At 40.7% G+C, this 20,635-nt stretch overlaps 1 protein-coding gene across 1 annotated transcript in view; it reads left to right on the forward strand.

Moving 5' to 3' along the window:
* The first annotated feature begins 496 nt into the window (after window positions 1-496).
* LOC138981183 (kinetochore-associated protein 1-like) overlaps window positions 497-20,635 on the forward strand; it is a 107,756-nt gene continuing 87,617 nt past the window's right edge. The window contains exons 1-18 of the mRNA XM_070354020.1: window positions 497-610; window positions 1,496-1,638; window positions 1,839-1,956; window positions 2,445-2,560; window positions 2,998-3,064; window positions 3,460-3,540; window positions 3,975-4,099; window positions 4,386-4,473; window positions 5,845-5,909; window positions 6,239-6,366; window positions 6,821-6,962; window positions 7,396-7,433; window positions 16,193-16,331; window positions 16,737-16,862; window positions 17,456-17,545; window positions 18,876-18,923; window positions 19,271-19,332; window positions 19,738-19,846. Of these exons, the coding sequence (XP_070210121.1) occupies window positions 1,510-1,638; window positions 1,839-1,956; window positions 2,445-2,560; window positions 2,998-3,064; window positions 3,460-3,540; window positions 3,975-4,099; window positions 4,386-4,473; window positions 5,845-5,909; window positions 6,239-6,366; window positions 6,821-6,962; window positions 7,396-7,433; window positions 16,193-16,331; window positions 16,737-16,862; window positions 17,456-17,545; window positions 18,876-18,923; window positions 19,271-19,332; window positions 19,738-19,846 (1,671 nt within the window). The 5' untranslated portion in view covers window positions 497-610; window positions 1,496-1,509. The remainder of the gene's footprint in view (window positions 611-1,495; window positions 1,639-1,838; window positions 1,957-2,444; window positions 2,561-2,997; window positions 3,065-3,459; window positions 3,541-3,974; window positions 4,100-4,385; window positions 4,474-5,844; window positions 5,910-6,238; window positions 6,367-6,820; window positions 6,963-7,395; window positions 7,434-16,192; window positions 16,332-16,736; window positions 16,863-17,455; window positions 17,546-18,875; window positions 18,924-19,270; window positions 19,333-19,737; window positions 19,847-20,635) is intronic.

The following is a 20,635-nucleotide window of genomic DNA, read 5'->3' on the forward strand; positions in this document are numbered from 1 at the left end:
AATGCAGAGACTAGAGTCAGAGCTGCTTCTTCAGAAAGGTAATGGCGTATCGAGCCAATACGGCGGAGTTCAAAGTTGACGGCACGAGTGATGTTTTGTACCTGTGCGTTCATAGTTAGGTGGGAGTCTAGTGTGACTCATACTGTTTTATTATGCGCTTGTGAACTGAACAGACGCTCACTCAAAAGAAAAAAAATTAAAGAGAGAGAAAGAGAGAGGGTTTGTTTCGGTGCAACACTTGTTTTTTGTCGTCGTAACTCGGGTATACAATAGAGTGAACTTTTTGAGTGAACTGATTTATTATTCACGTGTGAACAGACGCTCGCTCAAAATAAAAAAAAATCAAAGAGGGAGAGAGGGTTTGTTTTGGTGCAACACTTGTTTTTTGTCGCCGACCGTCACCGACCGTTGCCGACCGTCACCGACCGTCCGACCGTTGCCGACCGTCACTTTCAACCAACCGGGTCTTTGGTATTCCGTACCGTTTCGCTTGTCAGACACGTTGGTCAAAATGGCGCTGAATTCGAAGTTTGGGGTGTAAACGAACGAAGAGACAGTTGACCGTGGATAGGCTGTCAGCGACTGCGATACGTGAGACAACTTAAAAAGCGTAAGATATTTGTTGATGTGTTTTTACGACATGATTTTATCTGTAGATTTGTGTGTTAACTTTGAAGTGGTCTGCTTATCACCAGTGCTGGATTGATCGTGTAACCTCTGCGAACGCCAAGAAGAAGAAGAAGTGGTCTGTTTGACGGTGTCCTGCTAGCAGTAGCAATGACTCGACATTTTTGCATGAATCATTGAATGAGACTTTGCTTCTTTTATTTTTTTAACCGATTGACCAAGTAACCTTTAGCAATTCATGTATACTGTGAAAGCAGGATTCTCACCAAATCTTTGCAGACCATTTGCCAGATGAAATAGAGGGTAGACAAATTTAACAAGAAATACTTTGTAAACTTTGTCTGCTAGTGCTTTTAGTGCCCCTGCTAACTAGTGCTACTGCCAGTGCTACGTCCATAGTGTCCAAAGCTAAAGAATAAAAGAGTTATTTCTAGAGCTTCTTCTGCCCAGTGCCTCGGTAAATTTGTCAAAGCGCCACTCTGTGTGAACAAGAAAACCCAGCCTGTGTCACTCAGTGACTCACTCACCGTCAGGTGGGCAATACCCATGCAGTTTAGCCCTGTGTTGTGCTCACAGCCCTACCATGTGAATCTCAAACGTTCGCTATTCTTTCAATATCATGAATATGTGATCTTGCTTCAGGTTATTATTTAATTCGGGACAATGCCGTCAGGTGTTCAAATACTGCATACTGTGTGCATCACTGCATTCTCAAGCTCAAAGATCCCACAAACACACACCACCACCCCACCCCCACACACACACACACTCACTAATTGAAACACACACATTCTGGTTCTGTTTGATGAGTTGACTCAATCAGTCAATGACTGAGCCTATCTGACATTCAAATACTTTTTTTCTTCAGCATTAAACGAGACAATGTCAGGCTGGGATCAGGTGCAGACAGAGTTTGCTGGCGATGAAACAACAAACTTTGGACCTCGTAAGGAGACGGGTACAGCTTTGTACCAGGTAGACACATTAGCTACCATCTCAACACAGAATCAGGTAAGACTAAGACAGATTGTTTTTTTCTCCAACTCATTTTACTGTTACTGTTAGTGTTAGTTTTTTTCTTTTCTTTATAAAAAGTGTTTTTTTGGGAGGAAAACATTGGGTTGGTCAGGGAAAGTTCTGGTTCTGGAAACTTTTTAATGCCTTATACATTTGTATAACAGTACAGTATGTTGTTTCTTTGACTTTTGTAGGTTGCCAGTGAAGTGAAAAGCTTGGTATCAGCAGCCCTAGGAGAACTGGTGTGTGTTGGGGTGGAGCAGCATCTCAGTATTTTCAAGGATTCTCAACATGAAGTCACTATCGCATTTGGTGAGACATGCATGGCAGGAAGTAAAAATTGAGCATACATTACAAAATAATGTTTGGGCATAGAATAAGCTGAAGGCTGACGGCAAAAGCTATATATATACACTCCGAGTGTATACAGGATCGATAGGTCTGTATAAACTCCGGCAATGAAAAGCTCTGTTACAACTCTAAGCCAATGAAATAACCCCTTACAAGTCGTCAGGAAGTAGCCAATGAAAAATCAATCTGAGGTATTGACTTCCCCTATCTCTTTTTCAGAGTGTATACTGGGCTGGCAATAATGTATGCTCACAGGGTATACAACCATTTCTAGGTCGAAACACACTTTTTGGCTTCTAGTTCTAGTGCGTATAGGACACAGCGTTGCATAGTTTGGGGAGCCCTGGATTTTAAGATGTACTTCAAATATAACTGTGATTATTGTTGTGGTTAATTAAAGTTAATTTAGCAAAATATTTTGTTTTAGCACTAATTTTATCTGGTTTCAGAGAATGTTGTGGAGGACTGTGCCTGGAGCCCTGATGGCTCACTGCTACTGGTGGTGGATGCTGGTGGCAAACTCTTCATGTTCAGTGCAGACACCTTGCAATCCATTTTCTCCTATGTGAGTAAGAGTTTGGCAACATCAGCATTTAATTTGTGGACAATTTTGGTTTGGTTTTATTTTGACTAACACTGAACATCTCAGTGGCAGGGGGATGGAAGCACTTGTTAATGAGTGGGAGTGTGTATGCGCGTGGTGTGCACGAGGATGTATGCACGTGAGTGATATTTGTAAATGTGTATTATTATAATATCATCTTTGTATTTATATTATTGAAATTGTTATATCTCGATGTACAGCGCTAAGAGCATAGTTAAATTTGTGAAGCGGCGCTATATAAGCTATCTTTATTATTATTATTATTTTTACCCCATGATTTTTCTAGCTTGTCTTTTATTCCTACAACAACAGTTTGAAAATTCAGTATTCAGGACCAGATTTTGACATGCTTGTTGATGCTTTGCCCTGAAATGGTTTTTTAAAAATCTTGTTGGCAGAACCTGTTGCCTGGTGGCACCACTGGAGGAGAGGCCTTCCGCAGGATAGTGTTTAGGAGTGATGAAGGTAAAACTGAATTAGTGCATTTTCAAGCAAATTGTGCTGTGTGCATCTAGATTGAGTTGCAGTGGGTTCTTCAGATTCATAAAATTTGCCAGAAACTACCCCTTAACCGTCCGATCATTAGTATTTAACACCTTGCCTTTTTAAATTTCTGTTCATTGTCTCTGTAAATTTACCTCCATTTTAAGACTCGCTCATTTTTAAGACTTGATTTTTTCTAAGATTTTTGGAGATTTTGGAAGGGGGGTTTAATTGTACTGTTGCATGTTAACTTGTTAGATCTTACAAAAAAAATATTCAGAAGCATGATGGAAATTGCTTCCTTTCTTGATGTTTTGATTGTTCTCAACTGTATTAGCTCACATGTTTCAGAGAATATCTGTTCTGTGCAATTGCAGAGGCCTGTGACCTGATACTGCTGTCTGCAACTGGACTTCTGTTTGCCGTCAAGGGTTTCAACCCTGCTGCCTTCACTCAAGGTTAGCGACCCTAGTGATCAGATAAACTTGATAAATACAAGATAACAATACAAATGTACTCACAGGAGTTTTTTTGTCGTTTATTGTCCATGTTTAAGTTTTTGGTGAGTATATTTTTATTGTTATCTTGTTCTTGTTCTTCTCACTTGCAGTCTCTTGTTCTTATTTTGATAAATACATCTTCATTTAACTGAAAAATAAAATGATGTAAACCATGTGCCTGTAAATCATTGTCATTGAATTATAAAAAAAAAAATGTAAGAAATTGTTCTTGCTTGTTAGTGTGCACATTAATTGCCTTTAACAAAAATCTGTCCAATCTGCATTTTTTTTAATTTGGAGGGGGTCATCATTCACATCATTGCAATATCTCCTATGTTATGCTTTATTTTTGAGAGAGGAAAGAAGAAAGGAATGACGCTTTCACTTTGCAGGCAGTGAGAATCTTGCCAGTGTTGTACAAGAACAGCTGCAGTTTCGCACGGTGCAAACATCAGAGGCTCACACAGACACTACCTGGGACGCTCTCCCACTTGGCAACGGCAGTGTCATTACAGTGGTACGTGATGTTCTGAGTGAATTCATTTGTGACACTTTCCCATGGATCTTAGCACGACTATGTCACTCAGCAACATTTATGGATTTCATCCAGCTAAAGAAGAACATATTTTCAGTCACCTTGCTAAGTTTTGGATTCATAAATGTCCAATGTCTTCATGTACAAAGCTCTTCAAAGACTTTCTGCCAATAACCCGCATGTTTTGGACTTTTTAACAAGCTTTTATGCAGTGTCTTAATTTGTGTTTGTGCTCTGCTTATAAATTCATCTCCGTTCATGTCCACAGGGCAGTGGTGACAGTGTTATAGCAGTGTGGGCATGGCAGGACAACGGCATCTTTCTTGAAGACAGTGTCACTGACATCATGGAAGCAGGTAATGTTTCGTAACTACAGTGGAACCCCACTTTTAAGACCTAAAACAATCTGAGAGGTCTTAAAAAGGAGTGATTCTTGAAGAGGGGGTACATTTACAGAGGTATTGAACAGAATATCTGACAAAACAGGGTCATAAAAGGGAGGGGGTTCCAGTATATTGGGAATGGACTGAGGGTGGTGGTAGATGTGAGCTTTCTAGCGTAGCTTTGAATATTGTGTGGTACAATTGAATTCCCCTTTCAAGATCCAAACATCTGTGGAAAAAAAAGAAGAATTCAGATCTTAAAAAGAATGGTGTCTTGAAGTGGAGGTAAATCAAAAAAAAAAAAAATCCCTGTGCTTAGAACTGTACCCACAGAATACGCGCGATATAAGCCTCATATTGATTGATTGATTGATAAATCTACAGAGGTTATGAACAGAACATCTGATTTTAAAAAAAGCAACAAAACAAGGTCTTAAGATGGGGGGGGGGGGGGGGGGGGTCTTAAAATGACTGGTATTGAAAGGGGGTTTCAGTGATGTACATTTTAGTCGGTCTCCGGTCTCTGACCGATCCAATTTCCCCAGGACCTATAGCTTTAACCCCAGCAGGACACAGGTCCGATTAACCTACAGAAGAAGTGGTCAAGGGTCCGATCGTTTTTGACAATGAAGCGGACATGCGGACTGTTCAATTTTCAAGAGGAAAGCTTGTTTCGGTTTTGTCAAGCGAAAGTAAACACTGCGTGAGGAAAGCTGGTTTCGGTTTTGCCAAGCGAAAGTATGCACTGCATGTGACCAGTTTGTTGAGTGAACGAGGCACCATATATGGGATCTGATTTTTTGAATTAATTTATCCTCAAGTTGGATGAAGAAGAAAAAAAGAAAACCGAACCCATATGGTGCCTCGAGTGCATTCATTGGCTCAGCAATAAATCGTTTAAACCAATGGGAACCACCCGTGCATGTTCGCCATAATATCCAGAAAAACCGTTGTGCGTTCGAACGAAAATAAAACGAAAGAGAAACGACATGGGTCCGAAAAAAAAGCTCAAAGCAGATAAAAATCAGCAGACATTGATGTCCATGCTGCGTTCGCCAGCCACTGTGGCTTCAGCTGAACCAACAACAACGTCAACCGAGAATTTAAACTGAAAAATCTTTTTAAATGCGGTTTTACGAGTCGTGTTTTTGTCCTATTGAAATTGCAATCTCAGGACACTGTGTCCTATTGATTTTCAGTCTTCAGGACAATTGTCCTAAAGGCTGCTAGAAAAATGTACATCACTGGGGTTTGCACTGTATTTGCGTGTGTCTATGTGTAACAGTGTTTGTATTCTGATGTATATTGTTTACATTTATTTTGATTTGTATTTTGGTGTTGCAGGATGTGGTTTTATCTGTGCAAAGCTTGCATCCAACAACACAGTCCTCTGTGCTCTTGATGAGAAGGTAGGCAATTTAATTTTGGTGAATAGGTAGTGTTGTTACCAAAGTAGTAAGAGTGTGTCTGTGACTTGGTTGTCACTGTTATTGTGTGAATCAATTTCAGACAGATCGGGAACATTTGGTTTGAATTTGTTCTGGTGTGGTGGAAAATCATTTTCACAGGACCTGTTTAACTTTAAGAAACTATGAGAGCAAACACTTGGATTAAAAGTGTGTGTGGTTGCTTTCTGAGAGGTAGTAATGAAATATATAGGATTGTGATTGCACAAACCAATACTTTGTCTATATCTAGATATGCTCTCAAAAATTGCTATTTTGGAATATGTTTACAGAATCGGATCAGCATATGGCTTGTTCCTGAGCTGGTGATGTTGTCATGCACGACCATGCTGGATGCTGTATTTCAAACACACGTCACTGATTTCCTTCTGTTAGAAACACAAGGCACACAGGCAAACAGGTGAGTCCATGGAAAATGTCACTGTAGTCGACTCAAACGAATAGAAAGTTGAGCAGATATAATGCCAAAATCAGCACAAAATCAATCATTTGACTGATTCATCATAAAAATCAATCACGGTCATTTTCAAAATCAGTAGGTCAGTCTATTGCACGCTTGACTTGTCAAAACTGTCAGTCATTTCAAATGTAATGTATCTATGAACATTGGTAAACCCTGTCCTAAATCTTGCCACTGGCTTCTCCATCAGGTTTTGATTGGCTGTAACCAAACAAAGCAATCACAAAGTAATGAGAAGGTTGTATGATGGCAGCGTTTAGCATGAAAGGCATGGAGCAAAAAGTGTGTGTGTGATGTCATAGTTTAGGAACAATGTCACGGACTCCCTGCAAGTATGCTTGTGAATGATATTAAGTATGGGATGTACAAATGCATACATGCTTTTTACTTGTAGCCTAGAAGGAACACGCCTGGTTGTTCAAGAGCAAGATGAGACAAGCAGCACAATTCACATTATCGATGTTGAGAGTGCTGAAGACATTTACGCCTTGCAACTGGGAGCCCCTACCTCACTGGCCAGATGCCCTCCCACACAGGTATCAATCCTGCAGTTTTCTTTTTCTTCTTGCTTATCTGCTGCTTCTGCATATTTGAGCAGATTACTCTGTCTCATAAAGCCTGTCCTTAATTGAGCCCGAAGTCGACTTCGCCAAGTCTTTTTACCGAAAACTCAGTGGTAAAGCTTCGTGCGAAGTATACTTGGCGTAGTGGACTTCGCCCAATAAAGGACAGGCTTAATGGGGAGAGGTTTGCATGCCACATTGACCCGGCGCCTCTTCCTGCTTATTTTTCTCTACTTTTGTTGTTTTCTTTTATCATTTTTGTTTAATTGCTTTCATATTTTTTTCAATAGAATTTACTTTAGTGCAGAAAGAAACAGTCAGATTGTCTCTTGTGGGTCTGGCTTCCATAATGGCAGTGTGCGTGTGGCCTTTTACAAGTTTATTTTTGTACTTTACTTTGTTTCAGGAGTCACTGTATGTGGCAGAGGGGACACCAGTGATAGGGTAAGCTGTGTTTGTTCTTGATAATACTGTATTGTTTACATCGTGATCTTCATTCTTTCCGCTGGTACTGGTACATGTACATTGTTCAGTTCTGAAATTTAATAAGAAAACCTCTTTTTTTATAAATCAATGAAACAAAATGTATGGTTGGAAGGGGAAAGCCACTAATTCCTTGGTTCTTATTTTGCAAGGTGCCAGGATACTTATAGGGAGTAAAAATCAAGGGTCTGCCAAACCCGGCAAATGCAGTAGGCAGCCCAGAGATCCCTAAGTACCTCTCCCAAAGATGGTACTTTTCGGCAAGATTTTCAGTTTCAAGCTGTTAGGACAACTTCTTTTGAAAGTGTGATTTTGTAGAGGTTATTTTGGGGAAACTGAAAGGTAGCCTCGTCCTTTGGATGCAGAGTTGTGTTTTGGAGTGTCTGCCCATGATTTGGGAGAGAGCCGTATAGTGACAAGTGCACTTTGACCACGGATAGTGGGGTGGTATCGCGTGACCTTTTGATACGGGAATGTGAGGGGATGAGCAAAACGTCGAGATAGGGTATGTGTGCTCAGTTGGAGGTTTTAATTGGTGCCAATGTGTAGATATAACAGTTGGGGGAGAGGCTTAGGAATGTGCAGGCCCCAGTCTCTTCGTCTCCTTTCCCCGGCCCTTGATTGGGTTTGAGGGATGGCAAATGCCGGAAATACCTAGTACTGGAGGGATTAGCTGTAGCGTATCAGCGTCTGTAACTTGATACCCTTCTTGCTGCGGCGTCATAGTTGAAACGGATGTGTCCCATCTGTTTGGGTTGATATTGTAGAATTGTAACCTCTTGGTCTGGTTAGAGGCAAATAGTTTAGGCGTGTGCCGAAAATGCCCTGGCACGGGAAGGATTAGCTGTGTCGTATCAGCGTCTGTTTCCCATCTATGAGGGTTTGATAATTGGGGATTAATTGTAGAGTTGTATCATTTTCCCCTAGTTTGAAGCAAACACTTTATGAGGAAATTGAATTTCTCTCTCAAGGGTGTAAGTTCAAGGTTTGCCAGGCTTGGCAAATATATTAGGCAAAACACAGATTCCTGTTGAGATGGTAGTTGTAGTTGGTGTTGGTTTTGTTGATGGTGGGGTTTGTAGAAATTTTAATCGTTCTCGAGTTCGAGTTGTTGTTGAAGTTTTCGTAGTAGTTGTTGTGGATGTGGATGTAGTCAATGTCTGATTTGTTACAAGGACATTCGTGTGTGTTCCCAGCACTGTTTATTAGTGTACATCAGTTGTTGGAGGTGCTGTTGAAATTTAAGCCGTTCTTCCCGAGCGATGTGGGGTTGTTGTGGTTGTCGTCGTTGTAGTTGTATCTGTTTTGTTGTTGTTTGTTGATGGTGTCGTCTTAGTTATCTTTGTTCCTTTTGTTGTAATGGTATACACAGGTGTTGTTCTTGCTTACTCAAGGCATCAACTGTTCGTGTTCAGCTGTTTTAGCAGTATGCTTCAATACTTAGAGGTACTGGGTAATGGTGTTGTAAAGCAACAAATGTACAGGTTGTATATGGGAGAGGTTTTGGGTGTCTCCAGGTGCTTTTTCACACTAACATTGTAGTTGTTCTGGGTTATCAAGCTGTTATTCCTGTTGGTGTAGTGGTGTACACTGAGAGGTGTTGGTCTTGTTACACGCGATGTCTGCCGTTTGTGTTCAGCTGATTTAGCAAATTGCTTCAATACTTAGTGGTATTGATCGAGTACCGTTGTTGTGAAAGGTTATATTAGGGGGAGGTTTTGGGTGTCTCTGGGTGCTTTTCCACACAAAGGCAATTGCTACATGGTTGGACCCTTGCTGGCCCGTACGGACCGATCAATCATAGGGGGTAAATATCAAGGGTCTGCCAAACCCGGCAAATGCAGTAGGCAGCCCAGAGATCCCTAAGTACCTCTCCCAAAGATGGTATTTTTCGGCAAGATTTTCAGTTTCATGCTGTTGGGACAACTTCTTTTGAAAGTGTGATTTTGTAGAGGTTATTTTGGAGAAAACTGAAAGGTAGCCTCGTCAGGGGACAACTATTCAAACCCATATCCTCATCATTTTGTTTCTCGATTGAGAATAGTCATTTATAGATGACTATTATTCATTTCCCTTGTTGGGGTGTACTTGCATGTACTGGTGGTTTTTTACCAAAATGTCCTCACAGTGACTGAGGCTTATATGAGGCTCAGTGATTAGTGTATTTGTTTGTTCAGCCCATTTCTTTCTTTTGTTTATACACAGAAAACAAAACAAAAATAATCATTTATGTGTGATTTGTGGTGGAATGTCCTCCATGGTGTGTACTAGGATGTATTGTACTAAATGTACTGTGGTCGTATATTAACGGGTTATATTTCCCCGTATGTGTAGTATGCGTACAGGTTCATTGGAGGGAAGGTGTAGTGGTTGTTTGTTTGGTTTAGCAACGAAACAATTCATCCCTTTTTGGAAGATGAGGGTGGTCCGCCCGAGGGCAGACCGGGTTGTAGGTTGGAGACAACAGATTGACTATTGTCGTTTAGGCAGCTTAGGGATTCTGTATCGGTTCGCTGAGTGGTCGTGTGGCCGTTTTCGCTGTTGGCTACGGCGCTCGCGCCTTTCCCTGTCCTCCTCGTAGGTACGGTGGCGTTGTACTGCAGCCTGTTCCTCTTTGATAGATTTCTGCAGGCTGAGTTTCAGCATGTTAAGGGCTTCTTCATCTTTATTCGCGATGGCGAGGGCCTCGTCGCGAAGACATCTGATGGTGTCCGTTTCCTTTTCAATTTCCGCCTCAATGATTTCGGCGAACTGGTGTTGGAGGGAAATTTTGTTTTCCCTTATGGTGTCCCGAAACTGCTCTCTAAGCTCGTGTATTCTGGCAGTGGAGCTGTTCAATGCTGGGTTGAACTCAGTGGTCCCTTTAAGGAAGGGTACACACCGGTCTTTCTCGATTGCGAGAATAAGAGGGCTGTCACACATGCGACTGAGTCGTGCGATTTACCCCGTCACACAGCCGACTCAGTCGTAGAAAACAGCTACAAGTCTGCGACTCAGTCTCATGCGATTCCCTCGTAGCTTTGAGGTTTAGAACATGTTCTATTCCTGCGATCCAGTCGTCGGTCAATCGCAGGGGCAGAGCCAACAGAGCCAATCAGAACGCGTTGCTGCGGCCTTGACGCCGTGACGTAAAATAATGGCGGACAGTGGCGTACAGCGTCTCTTCGTCGATTCAAAACTTTTTGGAAGAACAGTTTTTTTACTCAGATATAAAGGAGACGTTTTAGGCGTGTACAGCAGTCGGAAAACATTAATTGCAGCTGTCTGGGAACTTTATTTCTTGCAAAGGCGTAATGCTGAAAGGAATTTTTCAGAAAGGTAGAGTGACGTTCGAACATTTAGTGTCTGCTCTCGCAAAGCGCGTTTGCCGTGTTCACTATGACATATCACTTCCGCCCCGCTCGCGTGGAGTTATCGTTCGCCAGTCGTTCGTCTATCGTTTATCGTGTGACGGGTCAATGGCCTACGATGTGATGTGCGATCGGCCAAAGACTGAATCGCAAGACTGAATCGCAATGACTGAGTCGCCTGTATGACCGAGGCTTAACTCTTACCAGTTCGCTCCCTTGCCCATCGTAAGCAAGCTTACGATGCCCCCCCTGTAGTTTTCCACTGACCAATTATCTAATTATATTTTTATTTTATTTTTTTTTTTTTACATTGGATGGGTCGGACAGTAGATAAACTCATATTTAAGACACACTTTATGACTGAAACAAGCTGGGTTTTTGTTATAAGTTAGTAATAGAAATGCATTATTAGGCAAAACAAAACAAAAAGTCTGTTAACGGTAACATAGGCAAAAAAAATAGGGTCGGTAGGTCGGGACTTTTTTTTAATTTTTTTTTTTAATTTCCCCAAAACATATTTTTAAGTTATTTTGCTAAAAAACAAAGCCCCCTTTTTTTTTTCTTCCAAATTTAATTTTTTTCTTCAAATTTTTTTTTTTTCAAATTTTTTTTTTTTCAAATTTTTTTTTCAATTTTTTTTTTTTTTTTACCAAATGCCAAACAACAGTCTAGAGTCGTGCGAAAAAATAGGGTCAGTCAGGATACCGTAAACAGAATATTTTTTTGGGGGGGCCTTAGGCATGAAACGTCCAACTTTGAAATTTGGGTGGGGGTATTCAGGTGACAATAACTTTTTTGTTTATCAGCAAAACTCTATAAAACTTTGCTATGTTATGTAAAATGAATGCCCAAACAGACTAGTTAGCAGCATATCTAAAATAAACTGAACACAAAAAAAATTTCTTCTTTGTGTTTGTCACGTGTTCCAAAAAATGGGCGTACAAATTTCAACAAAAATCATGTTGTCACCCCCATAAAAAATTTTACCTTTAAAGATAGCACAATTCTCTTTGCAAATATGAAAAGCTTATTCATTTTCCTTTCATTTGATATATAACTTTCTATATTTCATTTAGAATATGACCCCAGATAGCCACTCGGCAAGTAGGCACCAACAGCACTGTAAAATATGCCCTAAAACCCCCGAACTGGTAAGAGTTAAGCGAATGCTTTGCAGTGGTAAGACTCATTCTGCATTTGAAGGTTTCCTGCAGTTTGTCCAAGATGGGGATTACCCTTTCTTTGGCTGGTTTCAGGTTAACCTGTATGGCTTGGGTGGGAGCATCTGCGTCCGCAGGTAACAGGCTTATTTCGAGGATGCTGTCGTGCTCTTTCAAGGTGTGGGAGTTTAGTTCCATCTTCCTGGCGGCGTGGTACTGGCTGGCGTTGATGGTAGACTCCTCTTCTTCTTCCAACGAGAAGTTGAATTGAGTTTCAGCAATCTCCATGTTGAAGTTGGTGGTGGCCATTTTGTGAAAGGGTGGTGTAGATCAAGGAGCGTAGTGGGAAAGCGTGGTAGGTCTCGGAATCAGGAGAAACTCGTGATGTGGTCAAGTAGTTGATTCTGCCTGTTTTAGTAGACAATCTCGTCAGAGTTGTTCTGCGATCTTATTGGTGGGGCCAAGCTCCGCCCGTGGGTTGGCTGGTTTGTGTAGATGCGGGATAAGTGTGTGTCAATCAACGCTCCGGTGGCTGGGCGTAGCGTCTTTGATACGTGTAGTGGGGCCCTTTTGGCGTGGTGGGCGGAGTTGCCTTGGGGGTGATTGTTGGGCGCGAAACTACGTCCCTCCCTCTCCGTTGCGGCTGAGTGACCGTGCTGCGTGTCGATTCATTCGTGTTATCAGCACTATTGATCAGTGTAAAACTGTTGGGTTGTTTTTGCCTTCACCGTTTGTTGGTGTAACACTTATGTTTTTTCGTAGCTTTATTTATTCTCTCCGTGATTTCCGTGACTGTTGTTATGTCAGAGGGGTATATCTTTTTGAATAAGCGAAAGTTCCTGGCGTTGTATTGTTTTCATTACCTTATGTAAGCAAGGCAGGGGTTGCTTGTCACTTGATTTGTTAAGAGGTTTTAACAAGATGTTCTTTCAAGTTCCTGTGTCTTGCATAGGCAACAAGGGGAGGTTTAGGGAACAACCCGGAACATTCTGTGTCTTGTAGAATCAGCTTTCAGTGTTTCAAGAGTTTCTTTTTAAGGTGTCTCAGTCTAGGGTTGTAGGTTGAGACCATGAGGAGTGGTGGAGCTTTGTTTTTGGTGGGATGGTCTCTCTTTTGTTTCAGAAGTGTGTTTCTTGGTATGTTCAAGACTTCCCGTTTGATTAACTCCAGTTCGTCCGGTATATTAATATATTCTCTCTCAAGGAGTTTTGAAAGGAATAAATCAGTTTCCTTGTTCTGTGTGGTTATGTTGTTGTTGGTGCAAATGTATCTGATCAATTCACCTTTCACAAGTCCTTTAAAGACTCTGGGGCTGGGGGGGGGGGGGGGGGGGGGCAGAGGCAGATTCCCGATAGAGATACTGAAATGTTTCAGTAGATTTTACTGAAATGTTTCAGTAGATTTCCTGTGTGTTTTCAAGTCCAATATTTTGTTGGACAAGAATCTGTTACCCTTGTAGATGGTGCTGTCAAGAAACGTCGACTCTGAGTCAGAGATGTTGTATGTGAATTTGAATAATGGATGGTGGGCGTTTGCAATATCAAACAGCTGATGTATTTTTCTTATGTTTGAAGAACTATGGCCCTTCATTAATTATAAGGGCCTTGCATGAGACTTTTTTTAATTGATTTTGTTTTGCCAAGGGGCTTGTTTCCTGTATTTAGATACATAGATGATTCTTGAGATCCCAGATTGCACAAATGTTTTGCAACATGCTTTTATTGACTCACATGCGAAGCAAAAGTGAGTCTATGTACTCACCCGAGTCGTCCGTCCGTCCGTCCGTCCGTCCGTCCGGACGTCCGTCCGTCCGTCCGGAAAACTTTAACGTTGGATATTTCTTGGACACTATTCAGTCTATCAGTACCAAATTTGGCAAGATGGTGTATGATGACAAGGCCCCAAAAAACATACATAGCATCTTGACCTTGCTTCAAGGTCAAGGTCGCAGGGGCCATAAATGTTGCCTAAAAAACAGCTATTTTTCACATTTTTCACATTTTCTCTGAAGTTTTTGAGATTCAATACCTCACCTATATATGATATATAGGGCAAAGGAAGCCCCATCTTTTGATACCAGTTTGGTTTACCTTGCTTCAAGGTCAAGGTCACAGGAGCTCTTCAAAGTTGGATTGTATACATATTTTGAAGTGACCTTGACCCTGAACTATGGAAGATAACTGTTTCAAACTTAAAAATTATGTGGGGCACATGTTATGCTTTCATCATGAGACACATTTGGTCACATATGATCAAGGTCAAGGTCACTTTGACCCTTATGAAATGTGACCAAAATAAGGTAGTGAACCACTAAAAGTGACCATATCTCATGGTAGAAAGAGCCAATAAGCACCATTGTACTTCCTATGTCTTGAATTAACAGCTTTGTGTTGCATGACCTTGGATGACCTTGACCTTGGGTCAAGGTCACATATATTTTGGTAGGAAAAATGTGTAAAGCATGTGAGTCATATGGGCTTTGCCCTTCTTGTTTTTTTATTTTTTTAATTTTATTTTTTTTTAAATCTCAAGCCTGATGATGTATCAGTTATGTATATACAGCAGACCTGTTTACCCTCCCGGATTGTCCGGAATTATTACGGATTTGGGGTCTAAATTCCGGTATTACGGAATACTACCGAAAATTCCGGAAATTCCGGTAGAGAGAACCTTTTTCGTGCGTGAAAATTCGAAGTCGAAATTGTGGTAGTCACCAGGGCTGTGATTTCAAGGCTGACCGAAACAGCCTTTTCTGCGCATGTGCACAGCAAGGTATTTGTCGGATTCCGCGGATTTGAGATCGACATTGGTCCGAACGGTAATATAGGGCCGATCTCTGTGGGGACGAAATGCCAACCAAAAAAGCGAAAGTTGTACAGAAATATCGGCAAAACTATTAAGTCAAGTGGCGGTGTCTGGTGAAGTTTAAGAAGAGCGAACCACATTCATTTTGGTGATCAACTTGATATCAGTGCAACAACAAAGCTAGTCAGTTACGAGTCACGTCGCGGCACGTGTCCCGAGGTTAGACGCAGCATTAGTTTTAACAAAATGCAGTACACAAATGAACATGGAAACAAACAAAAACACGAAATTATGTTTGGCAAGACATGAGCCTGCTTCGCATCGAGTTTATTTGACCTAGGTCTCTACTTCCACAGAATCTCTCAGACCTGCGAACCGATCTCTCACTACGGTCAGTCGCGCCAGAGACATAGATGTAGGTCGAGTATGGTCGCGCTCATCAGTTACTTGGCTGTTGCCGAAATTCAAGTCTTTCTGAGTCTAAAACTGATCTCCATTAATATTTTTCCAATATAGCAAAGATCACAGTTCTTTGAATTGAAAAACTTACAACAAAATGTTTAAATGAAATAAACGAATCGGTCCTCTAAAATTAAAGGTAGCTTCTGGAGAGAGTTATTATGACTGATGTGACAGAATGTAAGGTGGTTTTGTTCACATGCATCTTCAAGTGACTGTAAATAGTCCAAGGGCGGAGGGGTGGGGGTGGGGGGATGTTACAGGGGTTCTGGACCCCCCCCCCCCCCCTTGCTGTCAAAAAAGCAAAAAAACAAAACAAAAATTCAGTCTGTCGGAAAAAAACCCAGTAAAGACATTTTCTGTCTGTGAAATTGTTGTTGTTGTCTGGAGCAGATATCAATGAAGATAAATTGCCATTATTTAATACTAACTTTAAAAGAAATAATGAGTGGCTGCTGACACCAATTTATCATGTTTAAAATCAAGGATAAGCTACACATTGTTAATAAAATAGCTACAATTCTTCAGCCAGACCCCCTCACCTCTGGACCCCAGGTTGTACCCCCCCCCCCCCCCCCTCTCTAGCTCTCTTGCTCCGCCCCTGAATTCTGTGGGTTTTGTTTTTTTAGATAAAGTAAACTTGTCTTAGTTAACTTGCATATTATATATCAGGTGTCGTGTGTTTGTGTGTCATCGAGCTTCTGTGTGTGTAGTACAATACTGTTAAACATGGTTATCAATTTTGTACTTGTTTTGCATGGTAGCGCGCGAATAAACGTGTCGTTTAATCGTTTTCGAGCTGGTTTATGGTTGATAAAAAAGATTACTCAAAGATGCCTCAAATTACGGAAAAGTACCAGCTGCATTCCTGATTTTCATTTTGGGGGGTAAACAGGTCTGATACAGCAATTATCAACTAAAAATGTGTAATGTATGCTTATCCTAGAGCTGCAGGCAAGGTGTCCTCAGTGCGGCTTCGCTGTCTGATGGAGACCAACCCGGAGACACGTCTGCAACGCATCTTGCACAAGAAGCGCTTTGAGGAGGCCCTGCAGTTTGCTCAGCTCTTTCAGCTAGACGCAGAGGTTTGTGTATTTCATTTGACCTGTTTCAACTAGATGCAGAGGTTTGTGTATTTCATATCAGCTCTTTCCGCTAGACGCAGAGGTTTGTGTATTTCATTTCAGCTAGATGCAGACGTTTGTGTATTTCATTTAACCTGTTTCAGCTAGATGCAGAGGTTTGTGTATTTCATTTCAGCTCTTTCAGCTATATGCAGAGCTTTGTGTATTTGTTTCAGATTAGATGCAGAGGTTTTTGTATTTCAGCTCTTTCAGATAGATGCAGAGGTTTTTGTATTTAAATTCTTTCAGCTAGATGAACGAGGTAATGAAAACAAAATCAGCGGTGCGTTTTCATCTGCTTGTGTTTTTATTTGTAATTTGTTATGTCTTGTTTTAGAGTAAAAGTATTATTTATTCCCCACACAGCTTGTGTACAAGGCACAGATGAACCAGCTACTGGATCAATTGTCGCCCTGGAGCATCGTGTGTTATGAAGAAAACAAGGTGGCGGCCATGCTGACTCAACTTTGGACCAGCGTCGACAGAATCAAGGTTAAAGTTGATCTTTTGTATTAAGATAGAAAAGAAATGGCGCGTCTGAATTGTTTGTGTGAATGGTTGGTTGATTGATTGGAGACTTGTGTGTGTGTTACTTTGCCTTTGGTCTTTTTTTGTTTGTCCATCACTTCCCTTTTTTACATTATTTTAGTCAAGGTTTGACTAAATGTTTTAACATTGACTGGGAATCGTGTGTGCGCGTGCATGTGTGGGTGTGTGAAAACTACTGAAACTTTACATGAGCGTTCCTGTGTATGATATCCTAGTGAAAGTTGAAGTTGCACTGTCACACCTTCTTTTTTTTATCATATTGATTGAAACTTTGGTCATGCAAGCAATCTTCGACGAAGCCTGGACTATTTCTTTTTACATTTTGTAGAAAATGTATGTGTGTTGTTGGGGGCAAGCGCGTGCATTTGTGTTACTGTCAAGTCTTTCTCTATTGCAATGAATTCAGATCTGTTGAATGAAAAGTGTTCCAGATTTTCTGAGTTAAGTTGACAGTGAAAAAAACAAAAACCCTATATTTGCTTATTTTCTGTTAGTTTGTTAAGTGAGTTATTCATTTCTCTGCTTCATGCTCACAGGACAGTCAGCTTATAGCCGAGAACTGCATGAGAGCTGCATTGCCGACTTTCTCGGACACCTGGAAACTTCTGCAACTCTGTCACACCAAAGTCTGTGCTCATTTGGTTCATTCTAGTTATGCTCTTCCAGCAGAAGGCTATCTTAGATGAAAATTAATAATGTAAAATGTTTTTATTTTTCTTTCTTTGATAGACTGTGTATGCATCTCAATTAAAATAATTCCGTAGTTTAAAACTCATCAATACAATCCAAGCAACTTTAATGTCAATGAAAATGCAGGGAATGATCTCACCAAAAAAAATGCAAAAAGCGTAGAAATTGTACAGTCAGACCAATAAGTGTAAACACCCAGAAAAAAAGGATTGCGTAAGCATGGGATTGGGTATTAATTATTGGCTTGCGTTCGGGATTAAACAATGAGATTTGTTTGAAATTGTGGGTGTTGATCCTGGTGACCCCTGGGATCTTGGTATGGTGCAAAATGGTACAGTGTGAGAAATTAGATGTATTTTTGAGTCACTTGAGAAAAAGTGACTATGTAATCGGTCAGTGTTAGTCTGTCCGGCCGGCCGGCCGGCCGACCGTCCGGCCGGCCGTCCGGCCGGCCGTCCGTAGACACCACCTTAACGTTGGACTTTTCTCGGAAACTATCAAAGCGATCGGGCTCATATTTTGTTTAGTCGTGACCTCCAATGACCTCTACACTTTAACGATGGTTTCGTTGACCTTTGACCTTTTTCAAGGTCACAGGTCAGCGTCAAAGGAAAAATTAGACATTTTATATCTTTGACAAAGTTCATCGGATGTGATTGAAACTTTGTAGGATTATTCTTTACATCAAAGTATTTACATCTGTAGCCTTTTACGAACGTTATCAGAAAAACAAGGGAGATAACTAGCCTTTTCTGTTCGGCAACACACAACTTAACGTTGGGCTTTTCTCGGAAACTATAAAAGTGACCGGGCTCAAATTTTATGTGAACGTGACTCATTGTGTTGTGAATAGCAATTTCTTCCTGTCCATCTGATGCCTCATATAATATTCAGAACTGCGAAAGTGACTCGATCGAGCGTTTGCTCTTCTTGTTAAATTAATGCATCTAATAATAATTTAGATTTTGTGTGTGTGTGCTGAAGTACATTTTCACTGTTTGATATTTTGCCCTCTATGACAGCAATTACTTTGCTCCATATGAATTACTGAAATTATGTTTGAAGATTTGATATTGAAGAACCTTCTGAAATTTGTTTTCCTTTTTTTTTAAGGGAGGGGGGGGGTTACCTTTTTTTAAAAAATTTTTAGAGAACTTTGCGGTTTCTTCATGATACCATCTGTCATTTATATGGGTGGCTTTTCAGCAGAGGTATCTGTGGAAATTTGTATTACTGTTGAACCACATGTATGCAATCTCTTTTCAGCTCTCTTCGGCTACCACAGATGAAAAGCAGCAAGCTTTGCAGACCAAGGTGATAATAAAATCTGTTGTTGAGATTTGTGTCTTTTTGAAAAGAGATTCTTTTGTACGTTTGAAGTTGCATGGGTGAAAGTAGTGCGTCAATTGACAGAAATCCGAAATGCCAGCCTCATACTTTCACCCATGATATTGGTGCAATATGTACTTGTGTGTGTTTTGGGGGAAGGGTGTGTGTGTGTTATTTTTAATTCTGCCAATGTAGCTGCATGTATTTGTTCAACTCTGAAAATAATATTATCGCTTTAGATGACATTTTATTCTGACTTTTTAACAGTACCCCTTCAAGACAAGTATTTATTCTTGCGAAATTGCAGCTAATAACTCTGGTTCTGTGTGTAGGTACTGGCCCTGCAAAACCGTCTGATGACATACAAGCTGGCATTTGGGGTTGAGGAGTTCAGGTAACAAATAGCTGGGACAGGAGTAGCATTCAAGTTTGTGATCAGATTTGTGAACTAATTTATTTCATGCGTTTTCCGGCTGTAATAAAAATGTTGTTGATGACTTTTAGCTTCCATTCTTGTTTATTTTTGTGTCAGTCAAGTTTAACTGATTTTCTCCTTCACGGTCTACGCTATTCTTCTTACTTATTCATTTCTTCAACATTGAAATTTGTTTTTTTGCTTTTGTCACAAATCAAATGCCATGTAAATCACTACTAAATGCTTGCGTGTTTAAACTATAACCAATGCATGACTATACTGATTCAGAAAACAAGAAAAGAGTGATGTGAACACATAGTATTAACCTTTTATTTAATTGAAAGACACTTTGACATTCAGTGTGACATTTCTTGATGTGTGCAGTGCCAGCGGCTGGATCATATTTCAGCAGGCTAACCTTGTGCACATGGTGTGTCGCAAGATGACGGAACATCAGCCCCACATTGCCATTCTTTTGTGGAGACGCCATTCAGTGAGTGATACTGTCTTGATGCATAGTGCATAGATGATTTTTGTCCTTGCTAGTGCAACTACAATTTTGTTTGATTGAAAGAGTTATGAGTGTGTCTGTGCTTGTGTATAAGTCGAGGCTTGCCTTTATCTGTGTTGTGTATTCTTCTTATATTTCCAAGTAGGCAAGAACTTTGCTTGAAATTTGTGTTGGTAATGCAATTCACATTATTAATGAAGGCATTGTTGGCTTATTAAGTCTGTTGTCCACATATATATGCATGTTTTTGTGGTGCATCTGCAGACTACCGTTTTTGACTCACATGCGAAGCAAAAGTGAGTCTATGTACTCACCCGAGTCGTCCGTCCGTCCGTCCGTCCGTCCGTCCGGACGTCCGTCCGTCCGTCCGGACGTCCGTCCGTCCGTCCGGAAAACTTTAACGTTGGATATTTCTTGGACACTATTCAGTCTATCAGTACCAAATTTGGCAAGATGGTGTATGATGACAAGGCCCCAAAAAACATACATAGCATCTTGACCTTGCTTCAAGGTCAAGGTCGCAGGGGCCATAAATGTTGCCTAAAAAACAGCTATTTTTCACATTTTTCACATTTTCTCTGAAGTTTTTGAGATTCAATACCTCACCTATATATGATATATAGGGCAAAGTAAGCCCCATCTTTTGATACCAGTTTGGTTTACCTTGCTTCAAGTTCAAGGTCACAGGAGCTCTTCAAAGTTGGATTGTATACATATTTTGAAGTGACCTTGACCCTGAACTATGGAAGATAACTGTTTCAAACTTAAAAA

The sequence above is a fragment of the Littorina saxatilis genome, linkage group LG1, assembly GCF_037325665.1.
Source record: "Littorina saxatilis isolate snail1 linkage group LG1, US_GU_Lsax_2.0, whole genome shotgun sequence".
Classification (NCBI taxonomy): domain Eukaryota; kingdom Metazoa; phylum Mollusca; class Gastropoda; order Littorinimorpha; family Littorinidae; genus Littorina; species Littorina saxatilis.